The sequence below is a fragment of the Suricata suricatta genome, chromosome X (genome assembly GCF_006229205.1).
Source record: "Suricata suricatta isolate VVHF042 chromosome X, meerkat_22Aug2017_6uvM2_HiC, whole genome shotgun sequence".
Classification (NCBI taxonomy): domain Eukaryota; kingdom Metazoa; phylum Chordata; class Mammalia; order Carnivora; family Herpestidae; genus Suricata; species Suricata suricatta.
The window spans coordinates 63,924,987-63,941,492 of NC_043717.1; the positions used below are offsets into that span (position 1 = coordinate 63,924,987).

The following is a 16,506-nucleotide window of genomic DNA, read 5'->3' on the forward strand; positions in this document are numbered from 1 at the left end:
TCCAGTTCTGGGCTCTCTATTCTATTCCATTGGTCCATGTGTCTGTTTTTGTGCCAATACCATACTTTCTTGATGATGACAGCTTTGTAGTAGAGGCTAAAGTCTGGGCTTGTGATGTCTCCGTTTTTGCTATTCTTCTTCAATATTACTTTGGCTAATTGGGTTTTTTTTCATGTTCCGTTTGAATGTTAGGATAGTTTGTTCTAGCTTTGAGAAGAATGCTTGTGCAATTTTGATTGGGATTGCATTGAATATGTAGATTGCTTTGGGAAGTAATGACATTTTCAAAGTATTTATTCTTCTGATCCATGAGCATGGAATGTTTTTCCCTTTGTTTGTGTCTTCAATGTCTTTCATAAGCTTTCTATAGTTTTCATCATACAGGTCTTTACGACAGGGATGTCCGCTCTCACCACTGTTTTGATAGCATCAGCAACCAAAAACAAAAGGAAGTAAAAGGCATCAGAATAGGCAAAGAAGTCAAACTTTCACTTTTCATAGATGACAGAATACTTTACATGGAAAACCCAATCAACTCCACCAGAAGCCTTCTAGAACTGATCCATGAATTCAGGAAAGTTGCAGGGTATAAAATCAAGGTACAGAAATTGGTTGTATTTTCATACACCAGTATGAAGCACGAGAAAGAGAAATCAAGAAATTGATCCAATTCACAATTGCACTAAAAACCATAAAATACCTAGTGATAAACCTAAGCAAAGATGTAAAAATTCTAATATTTATTTTGAGAGAGGGAGAGGGAGAGAGAAAAAGACAGTCAGTGTGAGTGGGAGAGAGGCAGAGAGACATGGAGACACAGAATCTGAAGCAATCTCCAGGCTCTATGCTGTCAGCACAGAGACAGATGCGGGACTTGAAGTCACGAACTGTGAGATTATGACCTGAGCTGAAGTTAGACACTTAACCCCTTGAGCCACCGAGGCGTCCTGCCACAACCATTTTCTTTATATGTGCAGTGTGTCAGGTTGCTACACTAGAGATACTAAGATGAATGCAATACCTCCATTGCCTCCATAGAGTTCAGAGTTTAGTGAGGGATAGAAGAAGAAAAAAAGATTTCCGTGGTAGTAGGAAAACTGTGAATAGGCTATTGTGGGCACTTAATGCAGTACAGTGGCTCAAGAAGGAAATAGGGAAGACCTGAATATACTATGAAACCCAGTATCACTTGTGAATTTTCAGTCTTTGAGAATGATGTAATGCCAAAAACTAAGGCTTGGAAAATTTAGTTTATCAAAGTATAATTCCTCCTGTATGCCACTGTTCTAAGCTCTGCAGATAAAGAGCAGAGAAGACCTCAAGGGCAGCTCTTATTGTCAGGAAGCTTATGTTCTGATAAGGGTGTCATAAGGTCATAAGGTGTAATTGTGAAAAAGAAAAAGCAAAGGCAAATTTCTGCCTTTGCAGAAGTGGAGAAGTTTCTTTAACAACTCTCCACTGAATGCCAGATACTTTGATAGGTCCAAGGGAACATAAAGATGACAAAAAGTATGTCTCTAGGATTTTATTTTGTATGGCTCAAAAGATAGGACTAGTTTTTATGTTTTTAAATGGTTGGGAAAAAAGGAAGATTGTTTCAGGGCACATGAAAATTATATAAAATTCAGAGTTCATAAGTATTTTTGAATGCCACTATAATCATTTGTTTATATATCATTGATGTCTCCTTTTGTGTTACACGTGCAGAGTTCAATAGTTGTGACAAATACCCTGCGACCCATAAAGCCTAACGCACTGTCTGGTCCTTTATAGAAAAAGTTTGTCAACAGCATATGCAGTAGTGTATTAGTTTCTAAATGTGTTTACTATCCTGTTAGAAAAAAATGTATGTTTGAGCAAGTAACCTTAATATATTTTATTTTAAAATTATATGTGTGTATGTGTATATAAATATATATATATATATATACATCTGTTATAAAATATAGGCAGAATAAAGAATGAGAAAAAAATGTAATGAACAAGATTTTTTTAAGGTTATGCATTTATTTTGACACAGAGAGAGAGAGAGAGAGAGAGAGAGCGCGCACACGTGTGAGCAGGGGAAAGGGAAGAGAGGGTGAGAGAGAATCCCAAGCAGGCTCCACACTGCGGAGCCCAATGCCAGGGGCTTGATCTAATGAAGTGTGATCACAACCTGAGCTAATATCAAGTTGGATGCTTAACCAACTGAGCCACCCAGGCACCCTGAAATGATCAAGCCTTTAAAAAGATCTAGAATGAGTTTATTTTATTTATTAATGGGTCAAAAACCTTTGCTGTTACGATTAACTTTTTAGTGAGTACAATGTCAGTGTGTCATTATTTTTTATGTCTTATTTTAAAAAAGACTGTAATTAGAAAGTTTAGTTCCAAGTTCATTTCATTTGGATATTTGGTTTAATGTCTATTATAATTGAAACATAAATCTGACAGAGATATGTAGGTCCAAGTGAAACAAGAACATCATTAGCAATACTTACTAAATCATAGTATTAACTTTTCTCACTCCAATCCATATATCAAGCAAAGGTTTTTGGCTGAACCATGGCTGGAAGATTTTCATCTTCCTCAGTGATAGTCAGTTGTTCTTGCAACTAATTTGAAGTGTTGCATTTTTATGTTTTTAAATAAATGGGTCAAGGGGGCTTTAAGACATGGGATTCAAGTTATAAGGGACATGGACTATGCATTTTTTCCTTCTACATCCTAAATGTGGAGACCCTCACCCTCATGTTTTTCTACTCATGTCTACTGTACACACTGCATCTGATGCCAGGAAGAAGAGAAAAGAGGTGATTCATTAAAGGGTGAAGGAGTCTGACGGGGAAGTTGGGTCTGCCGCTGTGTACTTAATTAAGTTTATTTGAAAAGCAGTTAGTTTCTTACTAATTGTTAAATGTTGAAGGCATTACTAGTCTTTTTGTGAATGAAAAAATGCCTAAGTCATGCTAAAAATCAGCAGTTTTTAAATATTTTGTCTTGAGATAGCCAGAAATACCTATGAGGTACAGTGTTTTCATGCTGACTTCCTGTTTCATTTCAAAATATTATATTCTACACTATTTGAAATATCTTGCTTTTATTAAAAAGAATACAGTCTTGGTTCTATAACACTTTGTGTACTTTGATTTCAAATTCTGTCTTGCAATGGCTTACATTTTACATGTGGGACAGCCTTCCTTAGGTATCTTTTCCACTTACTGTTTTTTCATAAAACATCTTTTTATTAAGTAAATGAGTTATATTGGTAATATTTTTATGTTGAATTGTTCCATTAGTGACTCAAAGAAGTTTCCATATTTCATTCTTGAAACAATCTTTCAAAATAATGTAAGTTGAGTTTATTTTTATAAACTATATTTTCATTCTACTCAGCAATAAAACTTCCACACTGAGTAATCCTTATACTTTTTTTTTAGTATATTTTAAGCAGTGAGTTCTATGGTATTTGCTGATGGTATTTGTTGACAAAGGAATGTGTTTTAGTTTAATGTCCTGTTATTTTGCATGTATTTCAGCTGCTTCTACCAAGGGTTTCCACAATATCACTGGACCTTTGTCTTTTGCTAGTAATGAAAGAAAAAGTTCAAAAGAGGCTTTTTAAAAAATGTTTGTTTATTTGTTTGGGAGAGACAGACACAGCGTCAGTGGTGAATGGGCAGATAGAGGGAGAGTGAGAATGCCAAGCAGGCTTGAAGCTACAAGCATAGAGCACCATGCAGGGCTCTAACTCACCAACTGTGAGATCACAACCTGAACTGAAACCAAGAGTTGGATGCTCAACTGACTGCTCAACACAGGCACCTCCAAAACAGGCTTCTAAACATGTGCCATTAAGTTTACAAAATTCACTAAGTGCTAGAATTTTTTTTAATAGTTTCCACTCGCAACCCTGAGGTTAAGACCTCAGCAGAAATCAGGAGTCCAATGCTTAACCGACTGAGCCATATACGTGTCCCAAGTTTCACATGATTCTAATTATTGCTGAGAAAATTCAAAAAATTTTCTTCATGTTCTGAATACTTGGCTTTTAATTTAATTTATTTTTTAAAGGTTTTAATATTTATTTTATTTTTTATCTTTATTTTTGAAAAAATTTTAATGTTTATTTATTTTTGATAGAGAGGGAGAGAGGGAGAGACCAAGCACTAGTAGGGGAGGGGCAGAGAGAGAGAGGGAGACACAGAATTCAAAGCAGGCTCCAGGCTCTGAGCTCGCTGTCAGCACAGAGCCCAACCGCGGGGTTCGAGCACACGAACCATGAGATCATGACCTGAGCCGAAGTCGGCCGCTTAACAGACTGAGCCACCAAGGCACCCCTAAATTTTATTTTTGACAGAGAGTGCAAGCGAGCAAGCGTGAACTGGGGATGGGCAGAGAGAGAGAGAGAGAGACAATCTGATGGAGGTTCCAGGTTCCGAGCTGTCAGCACAGAGCCTGTCACAGGGCTTGAACTCAGGAACCATGAGATCATGACCTGGGTGAAAGTCGGATGCTCAACCTACTGAGTACCCAGGCGCCCCTGAATGCTTGGCGTTTAAATGGTCTGCTAATTTGAGGTGGCTTTGCAGTTTGATTAGCTAATATTTTAAGGTATAATATGCACATAAAATGGGAATACCATTGACAATTGATATACATCCATATTTCAGATAGCCACCTCAATAATTTTTAATTTGTGCAGTCAGCTATTAGCCTTAGACTTTCATTATTGTAATCATATGATGTGATAGATGAAAGGCTCTGACTTACGAGTAAGAGATATAACTGTCTAACATTTTCTTGTTCACTGGTGCTTTAATTTTTGCTGTTATCCTACAGTTAGTTCTCAATCTGTCTTTGCAGAATTCTTTCAATGCAGATTTTTCAGTTTTTGTTATATTTGATGGCTGATTCAGTTAAAACGAGATAAAATACCCCGTAAATGCACTTAACCAAGTACAGGAAAGCTGCAGCATATTGTAGTACACTGACAGTGAAAAGATTTGCATTGTGAATACCCTACTCTTGCTGTAAGGTGCCTCATGTACCATTGGGGTCTACAGATCCAGTGATGATGCCAGTGTTATCATGTTAAACATTAAACCTCGTTTTCTTGTATTTTTTATGTATGTATATGTATACATGTTAAGCTCAAGATTAAGGATTATGGGAACATGAAAATAACATTTGTGTTTTCTAATACCTAAACATACATTCTGAATTTACCCGACTGATGGGAAATAGATATATGTAGGTATTCAAAGTTGCACCTCTCCAATAAGACCTGAAAAGAGAAATAGATGAAGAGCTATTGTACCATTCTCAATAACATTCATTTAATATCATGCTTTTTCCTACATGTGGCTTTATATTGTTTGCAGAGATAATGTATTTAGACAATTTTTTTTCCTTTAACTTTGTTTTCCATGTGAGCTTTTATATGTTATATGACTCCAGTCTATATAGCTAAGGTTAACTGGATCTTTTGAAAACATTGAGCTATTTAATATCAGGTAGAATTTGCCAACTACTTAATAATGCCACAAATTATTGATTACATTAATGAAATTCTCAAAAGAAATGTTCCATTCTTTCTAGTTCACAGATGGTAGGATTATGGGATGTTATCTGTTTTTCTTGTATTTTATAGACTAGATTTCTTTTATTTCTTTATGGTTTATTGTAAAGTCGGTTTCCATTATGACACCCAGTGCCCTTCCCCACAAGTGCCCTCCTCCATGACCATCACACCCCCTTCCACATACCCCCCCCTTCAGCCCTCAGTTTGTTGTCTGTATTCAAGAGTCTCTCAAGATTTGCCTCCCAGCCTCTCTAACTTAATTATTTTCCCTCCTTCTCCTCCTCATGGTCCTCTGTTAGTTTACTCCTATTAGACCTATGAGTGAAAACATATGGTATCTGTCCTTCTCTCCTGGACTTATTTCACTTAGCCTGACGCCCTCGAGGTCCATCCACTTTGCTGCAAATGGCCATATTTCATTCTTTCTCATTGCCATATAGTACTCCATTGTACATATAAACCACATCTTCTTGATCCGTTCATCAGGTGATGGGCATTTAGGCTTTTTCCATGATTTGGCTATTGTTGAAAGTGCCGCTATGAACATTGGTGTACATGTGCCCCTATGATCAGCACTTTTGTATCCCTTGGATAGATCCCCAACAGTGCCATTGCTGGGTCATAGGGGAGTTCTACTGATAATTTTTGAGGAACCTCCAAACTGTGTCCAGAGTGTCTGCCCCAGTTTACATTCCCAACAACAGTGTAGGAGGGTACCCTTTTCTCCACATCCTCGCCAGCATCTATAGTCTCTTGATTTGTTCATTTTAGTCACTCTGACGGGCGTGTGGTGGCATCTCAGTGTGGTTTTGATTTGAATTTCCCTGATGCGCAGTGACGCTGAGCACCGTTTCATGTGTCTCTTGGCCATCTGGATGTCCTCTTTAGAGAAGTGTCTATTCAAGTCTTGTGCTCATTTCTTCACTGGATTATTCGTTTTTCAGGTGTGGAGTTTGGTGAGTTACTTGTAGATTTTGGATACTAGCCCTTTATCCTATATGTCATTTGCAACAATCTTTTCCCATTTTATCAGTTGCCTATTAGTTTTCATGATTGTTTCCTTCACTGTGCAGAAGCTTTTTATCTTGATGACGTCCCAAGAGTGCGTTTTGTCTCTTGATTCCCTTGCCTTTGGGGATGTGTCTAATAAAAAATTTCTGTGATTGAGTTAAAGGAGGCTATTTCTTGCTTTCTTCTCTAGCGTTTTGATGGTTTCCTGTCTCACATTCAGGTCCTGCAGCCATTTTGAGTTTATTTTTGTGTATGGTGTAGGAAAGTGGTCTAGTTTCATTCTTCTGCATGTTGCTGTCCAGTTCTCTCAGCACCACCTGCTAAAGAAGCTATCTTTTTTCCATTGGATACTCTTTTCTGCTTTGTCAAAGATTAATTGGCCATCCATTTGTGGGTCCAGTTCTGGGTTCTCTATTGTATTCCATTTGTCTATGTCTGTGAGGATTGTGATGCCTCCCATTTTGATTTTCTTCTCAAATATTACTTTGGCTACTTGGGGTCTTTTGTGGTTACATAGGGTAGTTTGTTCTATCTTTAAGAAGAATACTTGTGCAATTTTGATTGGGATTGCATTGAATGTGTAGATTGCTTTGAGTAATAATGACATTTTAACAATGTTTATTCTTCCAATCCATGAACACGGAATGTTTTTCCATTTCTTTGTGTCTCTTCAATTTCTTTCATAAGTTTTCTATAGTTTTCATCGTAGATATCGTTTACATCTTTGGTTAGGTTTATTTCTTGTTGTTTTATGGTTTTTTGTGCAATTGTGAATGGGATCAGTTTCTTGATTTCTCTTTCTGTTACTTCATTTTTGGTGTATAAAAATGCAACTGATTTCTGTACATTGATTTAGGACCCTGGGACGTTGCTGAATTCATGGATCAGTTCTAGTACGCTTCTAGTGGGATCTGTCTGATTTTCCATGTAGAGTATCATGTCATCTGTGAAAAGGGAAGTTTGACTTATTCTTTGCCAATTCTGATGCCTTTTATTTCCTTTTGTTGTCTGATTGCTGATGCTAGCACTTCCAACACTGTTAAACAACAGTGGTGAGAGTCATCATCCCTGTTGTGTCCCTGATTTCAGGGGGAAAGCTCTCAGTTTTTCCCAATTGAGGATGAGGTTAACTGTGGGCTTTTCATAAATAGCTTTTATGATGTTTAAGTAAGTTCCATCTATCTCAACTTTCTCTAGGGTCTTTATTAAGAAAGGATGCTGTATTTTGCCAAATGCTTCTTCTGCATCTATTGACAGGATCATACGGTTTTTATGTTTTATTTCGTTAATGTGATGTATCACATTGATGGATTTGTAAATAGTGAACCAGCCCTGTAATCCAGGAATGAATCCCAGATGATCTTGATGGATAATTCTTTTTATATGCTGTTGAATTCAATTTGCTAGTATCTGGTTGAGGACTTTTACATCTGTATTCATTAAGAATATTGGTCTGTAGTTCTATTTTTTTGTTGGGTCTCTCTCTGGTTTGCGAATCAAAATGAGGCTGGCTTTGTTTCTGGATCCGGAAGTTTTCCTTCAAAAAATTTTTTTGTAATATCTAGAGAAGAATGAGTACTAACTCTTCTCTGAATGTCTGGTAGAATTCCCCAGGGATGCCCTTTGGCCCTGGGCTCTACTTTGTTGGGAGATTTTTGATAACCACTTAGATTTTGTCATGGGTTATGGATCTGTTCAGATTTTCTAATTCTTCCCATTTAATTTTGGTAGTGCATGTGTGTTTAGGAATTTGTCCATTTCCTCTAGGTTGTTCAGTTTGTTGACATACAATTTTTTATATAATTTCCTGATGACTGCTTGCATTTCTGAGGCATTGGTTGTAATAGATCCATTTTGCTCATGATTTTGTCTACTTGGGTGTTCTCTCTGTTCTTTCTGAGGAGCCTGGCTAGAGGTTTATCAATATTGTTAATTTTTTCAAAAAACCATGTCCTGATTTTATTGATTTATCCAAATGTTTTTTGGATCCTATATTTATATATTTGTGCCGTGATCTTTATTATTTCTCTTCTTTTGCTGGGTTTGGGTTGCTCTTGCTATTCCCCTTCTATTTCCTTTAGGTGCACTGTTAGATTGTGTCTTTGCTCTTTTCTTAGTTTCTTGAAATAGGCCTGGATTGAAATAAACTTTCCTTTTAAGACTGTGCTTGCTGTGACCCAGACGGTTTGGATTGTTGTATTTTCTTTTCCATTTGTTTCCACATATTTTTTAAAGTTTCTTCTCTAATTGCCTGATTGTCCCAATCATTGTTTCATAGGGTGGTTTTTAACCTCCATGTTTTTGGAGGTTTTCCAGGTTTTGGTCTGTGATTGATTTCAAGTTTCATAGTGTTGTGATCTGAAAGTGTGCATGGTATGATCTCTATTCATTTATACTTGTGGAGGGCTGCTTTATGACCCAGTATGTGATCTATCTTGGAGTATGTGCCATGCACACTTTAGAAGAAAGTGAATTCACTAGCCTCAGGATGCAGAGTTCTAAATATATCTATTAATTCCATCTGTTCTAATGTGTCTTTCAGGTCCATTGTTTTTTTAGTGATTTTCTGTCTGGTTGATCATCCTTTGCTGTAAGTGGAGTATTAAATTTCCTGCAATATGCACATCCTTATCAATAAGATTGTTTCAGTTTCTGATTGTTTCATGTATTTGTGTGCTCCTGAATTCGGCGTGTAGGTTGTTTTAATTGTTAGGTCTTACTGACGGAGAGATCATGTAATTATTATATAATGTCCTTCTTCGTCTTTTGTTACTATCTTTACATTAAATTCCAGTTTTCCGATATATCTATGGCTACTCTGGATGTCTTTTGACTTCCTGTCGCATGATAGATATTTCTTCATCTCCTTACTTTCAATCTGAAGATGTCTAGGTCTAAAATCAGTCTCTTGTGGGCAGCAATTGGATGAATTTGGTTTTTTTTTCTTATCCATTCTTCTACCCTGTGTGATTTAATTGGAGCATTTAGTCCATTTTCATTCAGTGTCATTATTGGCAAATATGGGTTTAGATACATTGTTTTTTCTGAGCAGTTCATGCTTGTGTCTCTGGTTCCTTGTATTCTTTGCTACATTTCCCTTATAGAGTTTCTCTTAGGATTTCTCATGGGGCTGGTGTGGTGGTGATGAATTCTCTCAATTTTTGTTATTTTGGGAAAACCTTTATCACTCCTTCCATTTTGAATGACAGGCTCTCTGGATAAAGGATTCTTGGCTGCATATTTTTCCTGTTCATCACATTGAAGATTTCCTGCCATTCCTTTCTGGCCTGCTATATTTCAGTAGATAGGTCTGTAACCACTCTCATAGGTTTCCCTTTGTATGTTAGGGCCCTTTTTATCGCTATCTGCTTTTAGAATTCTCCCTTTACCTTTATATTTTTCTAGATTCACTATGATATGTCGAGCTGACGATGGATTTAAGTTATGTCTGAGGGGAGTTCTCTGTGCGTCTTGGATTTCAATGTCTATTTCCTTCCAAAGATTGGGGAATTTCTCGGCTACAGTTTGATCAAGCACCCCTTCAGGACCTTTTACTCTTTCTTCTTCTTTAGGAACTTTTGTGGTATGGATATTGTTCCATTTGATTTTATCACACAGTTCTTGATTCTCCTTTTGTTCCTCTGGATCAATTTCTCTCTTTTCTTTTCTTGGCTTCATTTTTTTCTGTTGCAGTGTCTTCTAATTCACCTTTTCTCCTCTCTGCCTCTTCAAACCATGCAGTGGACACCTACATTTTATTATGCACGTCATTTATAGGATTTTTTAACTCCTCACGGTTATTTTGAGGTCCCTGGTCTTTGTATCAATAGCTCCTCTGATGACTTCTACATTTTTTCAAGCCCAGTGATTCATATTTTGACAGTTGTTCCAAATTCTTGCTTAGCTACTTTGCTCATATCTGTTGAGCAGTTTTGTCGCTATTGCTTCTTCCTGGAATTTCTTTAGAGGAGAGTTCTTCTGATTCATCAATTTCATTAGCTTTCTGTCTCTTGTCAATATTAGAAGCTCATTATGTACTCTGCACCTGTTAATACTTTTATATTAATGGAGGCTCATTGACTGTCCAGGCCCTGTCAGTTCAGGAAGTGTTCCTTTAATGGTGTCTCTTGGTTTCTCTTGTTGTGCCTCTGATTATTTTATTTCCATGCTCAGTGATATATGGGACTCTCCCCCATGTGTACTTTGGCTTGTTTCTTTGGGTAACCCTGAAAAGGAAAACAGAGAAACACACAGGGAACAAAAGCCTGCAAATGCACAGAGAAATGAAACAAACAAGCAAAACAAAAGAGGAATGAAAAAAAATGAAAAGTTTAAAAAATGGGGGTGGGGTGAAAACAACAAAAGATAAAGGACAGTCCAGAAGCATAAAACCCAGTGGAGAAGAGAGATAAGAATGAGATAAGGGAAATATATATAAATGGCTATAATTGTTCTAATCATGTCAATGCATCAATATATGGTCTTTTCTGGACTCCAGGGGTGAAAAGGAGAAAAAAAATGGCAGCTTTCAGGTGTGGATGGGCATGGTTTGGTGTAGGTAGGTCTGGAGGCCTCCTCCCTGAGGCCCAGCCTTGGTGGTTTTGGGGAGAAGAATGGCGGTGTCCCAGTCCCTTCTCGAATCAAGCATTGTAACCCACTCTTTTGCGTCTGATCTCCCTGTGCTGGTGGCGGGCCAAGTTTTATTTTCCAAACCCCACTTCATTTCCAAAATCTAGTCCATGCACTTTAATGCTGCTGCCCGAGATTTATTACCCTCTGCCCAGACTACTATTTCTCTTAGTTCAGACTCTTATCACTAGTCACATGAATTACTTCAGTAGCCTAAGTTATAGAATATAAGAGAATGTGTTCTGAGTAGGTATATGTAACTATTAAAGATACTAAATAGCACTTGAATCAGGAGGGTTGTAGAAACAAGATCCAGATAATATTACAGGAATAACTTCCCGAACCAGATAGCTGAAATAGAGTTCAATGAAGGAGCTGTTTCCACCCCAGAACCACCTCGTTGAAGTGTCGTGATGAAAAACAGCAGCTGCTGCCATCACTTCCGTAACCATATCACTTCTTATTGCCACCGATGCCAGCGAAATGGTACTTACTTGTGGCCTGTTTCCTTACATATTTCACTTCTCAATCCACACATCCTATAAATGCATTTCTTTGGTGGAAACTAAGCCATGTCTGTACTCTAGTTATAAGGGAATCTGGCAAATGTAGTTTTTATGGATTCTTTCTTGGTTAGGTAAGAATGACACTGGGAAGATATATTAAAATGCAGCGAACATGTTTAAATGCTGTTGAGCATCCAAAAAAAACAGAACACCACTGTGGTTTCTTAGCTAGTCTCCTTACCTTCACTAATATTTTTCTCATCCTTTAAGACCCAAATTCTGGTAAAGTCTTTTCTGATATTCCCGTCTCCTCTGTATTCCCAAAGTATCATATATGTGCTCTATGAAAACTATTTGCATATCTGTTTTCCCTACTGGATCATGAATTATTTATTTTTATTTGTTTAACAAATAGGCATTTATTAAGTATGAGGCATTGTTTTAAGTGCTTCATAAATAACTAATTTAATTTGTGGGTACAAGCTTTCTTTCAATTTGGACTCCAGCCTCACATAGTCCTTGGTGCATGGCACTTGTCCAGTAAATAAGTGATTCAATATTTAGGAAGTAGAGAAGAAAGAATGATGACACAGTCCTGCCTCTTTAACTCATTATTCTATTACATTTAGATGTTTCATATTGTTTTCCAAAGAAAAAAAGTTGACATGGGCTGCCTGTGAGGTAGTAGGTTCTCTGATAGTTGCAGTTCACTCAGAACATAGATGAGCATCTGTGGACTACATTAAAAGTACTATCCAGCCTTTTTTCTGTGATTTTACTTTGACTCAACAATGCTAGATCTAGCCTATCAGAGAGAGGAGAAAGATTTCTTCTGTCTTCATGTAAGTCATTCAGATGGAAGATATACAAATGAGAAATAAGGAGATAGGAAAGATAGGGGTAGAGACAGTGATACAGGTGATTAGGAAGAAGGATCCTATGTATATATAAATAAAATTTATTAAGTATTAGCCTTGAACAAATCATAGGAGTCAACTGCAATGCATGCAAATATAGATCATGAGATTTTTGCTATCAATGAAGTTACTATTCTATAGATAGATGCAGTTTGATTTCTTTTCATGGATCCTTCCCCACCTCTTATATATGAGACTTTAAAATAATGTTAATATTGGGGTGCCTGGGTGGCTATGTAAAGTGTCTGAATATTGGTTTCCATTTGGGTTATGATCTTGTGGTTTGTGATATTGAGCCCCATGTCGGGTTCTATGCTGACAGTATGGAGCCTGCTTGGGATTCTCTCTCTCTCTCTCTCTCTCTCTCTCTCTGGCCCTCCCCTGATCACTAGCATATCCCCTTGCTCAAGCTCTCAGACAAGATGAATAAACTTATAAAAGCAATGTTAATATTTTTAGTGCCCATTACTTTCCTTGATTAAAAAGTAGTAAGAGCCAGAATTATTAAGAAAATACAGTGATAAAGTACTTATTTTTTAAAGTTGAAATATGAATTATATACCATAAAATTCACTGTTTTAAAATATATAGTTTAGTGTGGGTTTTTTTAGTATATTCAAACTAAATTGCTGTAAAACCAACACAATAATTTTAGAACATTTTTATTATTCCAAAAAAACCCCACACCATACCTATCAGTAGTTGTCCCTAGCAACTACTAATTCGTTTTCTGTCTCTATGGATTTGCCAATTCTGGGCATTCATGTATGGAATCATACAATATGTGATCTTTTGTGACTGGCTTCTTTCACTTCGCATAATGTGATTTTAAGTTTCCTTCATGCTATAGCATTTATCAATGCTTCGTTCTTCCATATCACTGGAAATACCACATTTGTTTATCCATTCATTACTTGATGGACAGTTGGATAGTTTCCACTTTTTAATGTTGCTTCTATGAACATTCAAGTACAAGTTCTTGTGTGGCATACATTTTTATTTCTTTTGGTTTTAAACTGGATCATGTGGTAACTTTTTTGCATAGCTTTTTGAGGAACTGCTAGACTATTTTTCAAAGTGATGCATCATTTCACATTCTCACTGGCAATGTGTGAGGGTACCAGTTTCTCCATGTCTTTACCAATGTTTTTTTTTTATTATCTTTCTGTATCCTAGCATCCTAGAGGAAGTGGGGTAGTATCTCATTGTGGTACTGATTTCTCTAATGAATAATGATGTTGAACATCACATGCTTACTGGGCTTTTGTATATCTTCTTGACAGAAACGTCTATTCAAATCCTTTGCTCATTTGTAGTTGGGTTATTTATCTTTTTATTGCTGATTTGTAAAAGTTCTTTATATATTCTGGTTACAAGTTCCTTATCAGACATATAATTTGGAAACATTTTGACCCATTCTATAAGTTGTCTTTTCATTTCATGTTGATTTTTGAAGCATAGTCATTTCCAATTTGAGTTCGTGACCTCTTGAGAGTATCTTATTATGTTGCAAGAGTTAATATGAGTTTCAAAATGAAGAAACCTTAGTGAAAATGTTACATGTGTATGTATCACAAAATAAAGGTTCACAACCAAATTAAAGCTTATTGAACCTCAAAACAATGCATTTTTGTTACTATTTTTCCTTCAGTGAGTGAATTTTGTTATCCAAACACAGCTGATTATGTTTCTGATTTTTTATTTTGCTTTCCAAGTCCAGCAACTTGTCAACAATATTGTTTCAGTGGCATATTATAGATCTATATCTAGTGTCAGTTTAAAAATCATATTTGCTCTTCTGTATGATAGTAATCCTAAGGGAGCATATGCCAAATGATAAAGTGTTTTTTTTTTGTTATCAGGGTAAATTAATAGCGGTGCTAAGATTATATGATGTATGCTACAAAACTGCCAACTTATTTTGTGGAATAGTTTAAAAATATTTTGTTTCTTTCTGCTCATTTGTTGAATAGGTAGAGATAGGAGCCATGAGTATATGGTAAAATTTATACAATGTTATGGTATCTAGAATAAAAAATAATAGTGAAAGATCCACCAAAGTGATCCAGGTTGTTAGCCACAGCATGACTATTTTAAAAGAGAATATTGATACTTATTAATCAGTTTTGCAACTCAAGCAGAAATGTGTTAATGTTCATAGTATATGCTTTTTATAACAGGAGGACATGAACCTTAATGAAGAACGGAAAGCTCCTTTACGAAACAAAGATTTTACCACCAAGCGTGAGATGGTTGTCCAGTATATTTCTGCTACTGCTAAATCCGTAAGTAGTGACACTTTCCTGGTGCTCCTGAAATGAGTTCAGCATTATCTTCTTAAAAAGAAGCCAATCTCAGATCTTCAAGTTCTTGCCTCAGTATACTCATATAGACTATTCAGAAAAAACTTATACATGTATTTTTACACATTTAGTATATGGCATATTTCAAAACTGCTTATAATTCAAGAGACTTCCATTTCTTAAGATAATTCAGACTAAGGATAGAAGGGTCTGAGTTAATCCAGTGAGTTTTGGGGCAGTGGTTTTGTGCACTTCCTAAAAATTGAGAACAATTTGTAGGTATTCCACTAAATATACTGTTGGTTATACGAAAATTTTGAGGGATAAGACACAAACCTAGTCTATTCACAAGTTTTAACTAAGTTTACATTAACCTTCATGCCTGGTCTCTCCTTGCATGAAATTTTAAGCAATATTTTTAATAATGGTGTTTTAAGGTTTTTAAATTTTATGTGGTGCTAAATATATTAACTACCTCATAATTGTTATCGTGCAGCTTAATATAAAAGAAGGTGCTTAATTGGAGCTTTAATCACATCTCTGTGACTTTCAAGACTTCAAAGTAGAGTTCTTTGGAAAGACTTGTTTTCAGCAGGAAAAACATTAGTGATTTAATGGAATATGTATGTGGCTTTGTTGACTTCCTAAGGTGCTTCCAAAAGTAGACTTCAGGTTTGATTTCTTTTCATAAGAAAAAATGTATTTTTGAAATGGTGAAACATATTTTTTACCTTCTTGTCAGTAAAAATCTTTATAGAACTAGAGTTCATAAAATCACTGTGTAGATATGCACACACACCTATTCCACATATTATATATGATTTTATGTGTGTGGTATGTGTATTATTTGGATATATAAATAATATACATGCATTTACATTTTAAAAATGCGTATTTTAAGTTTAAAAAACTGATCCATGAAGAAAAGAGTTCCTCATTGGAAAGTATGTTCTAAAATTATTTGGCTATCCTGTTACTGCTATTTCAGTTCAGTAATTGCAGTGGCAATTACTGATGCATTTTGCCCTGAATTCTACAATTTTATTGATTCCATATTGTAGTTTAAACAAGCTAAATCTGAATGCTGAACTATTTAAACATAACACATTGCATTGCAGCTCTGCCAGAGCAGAGCAACAGCATGTTTTTTTTAAATTTGCTTCTGGTATCCAAGGACAGAAATACGTTTCAAGTGATAAGTGAAATTTGCCGTGAGTGTCGTTTTCAATAGAATTAGGTGATGCATAGGGTTTTACTTTGAAATTCTGATGAATCTCTCATCATTTTGGAACTCAAGTTATTGTTCACAGTAAAATGCTTTAGGAAATGCAGGGTGCACATTTTGTGTTATTTTTCAAATACCTAAAGGCAGATATGCTAGTAAATCTATGTAATTAAATCTGAGTGCAAAGTACAGATAATAATATATTAACGATCATGTGTTTTTAATGATAAAATTTTGCTAGTGTCTTTGGCTCATTTGTTTTTGTTTATGTAAATGGGACTGAATATAATGAAGATTATATGAGGCTCTTATTCCTTAACCTTTTGATTTTTACTCTATGTAGAACTTG

General features: G+C 35.9%; 1 protein-coding gene across 1 annotated transcript in view; it reads left to right on the plus strand.

The window, feature by feature from the left end:
• The window catches only part of DIAPH2 (diaphanous related formin 2), a 295,986-nt gene that overhangs the window by 74,643 nt on the left and 204,837 nt on the right, over window positions 1-16,506 (plus strand). The window contains exon 3 of the mRNA XM_029930066.1: window positions 14,810-14,914. Within this exon, the coding sequence (XP_029785926.1) occupies window positions 14,810-14,914 (105 nt within the window). The remainder of the gene's footprint in view (window positions 1-14,809; window positions 14,915-16,506) is intronic.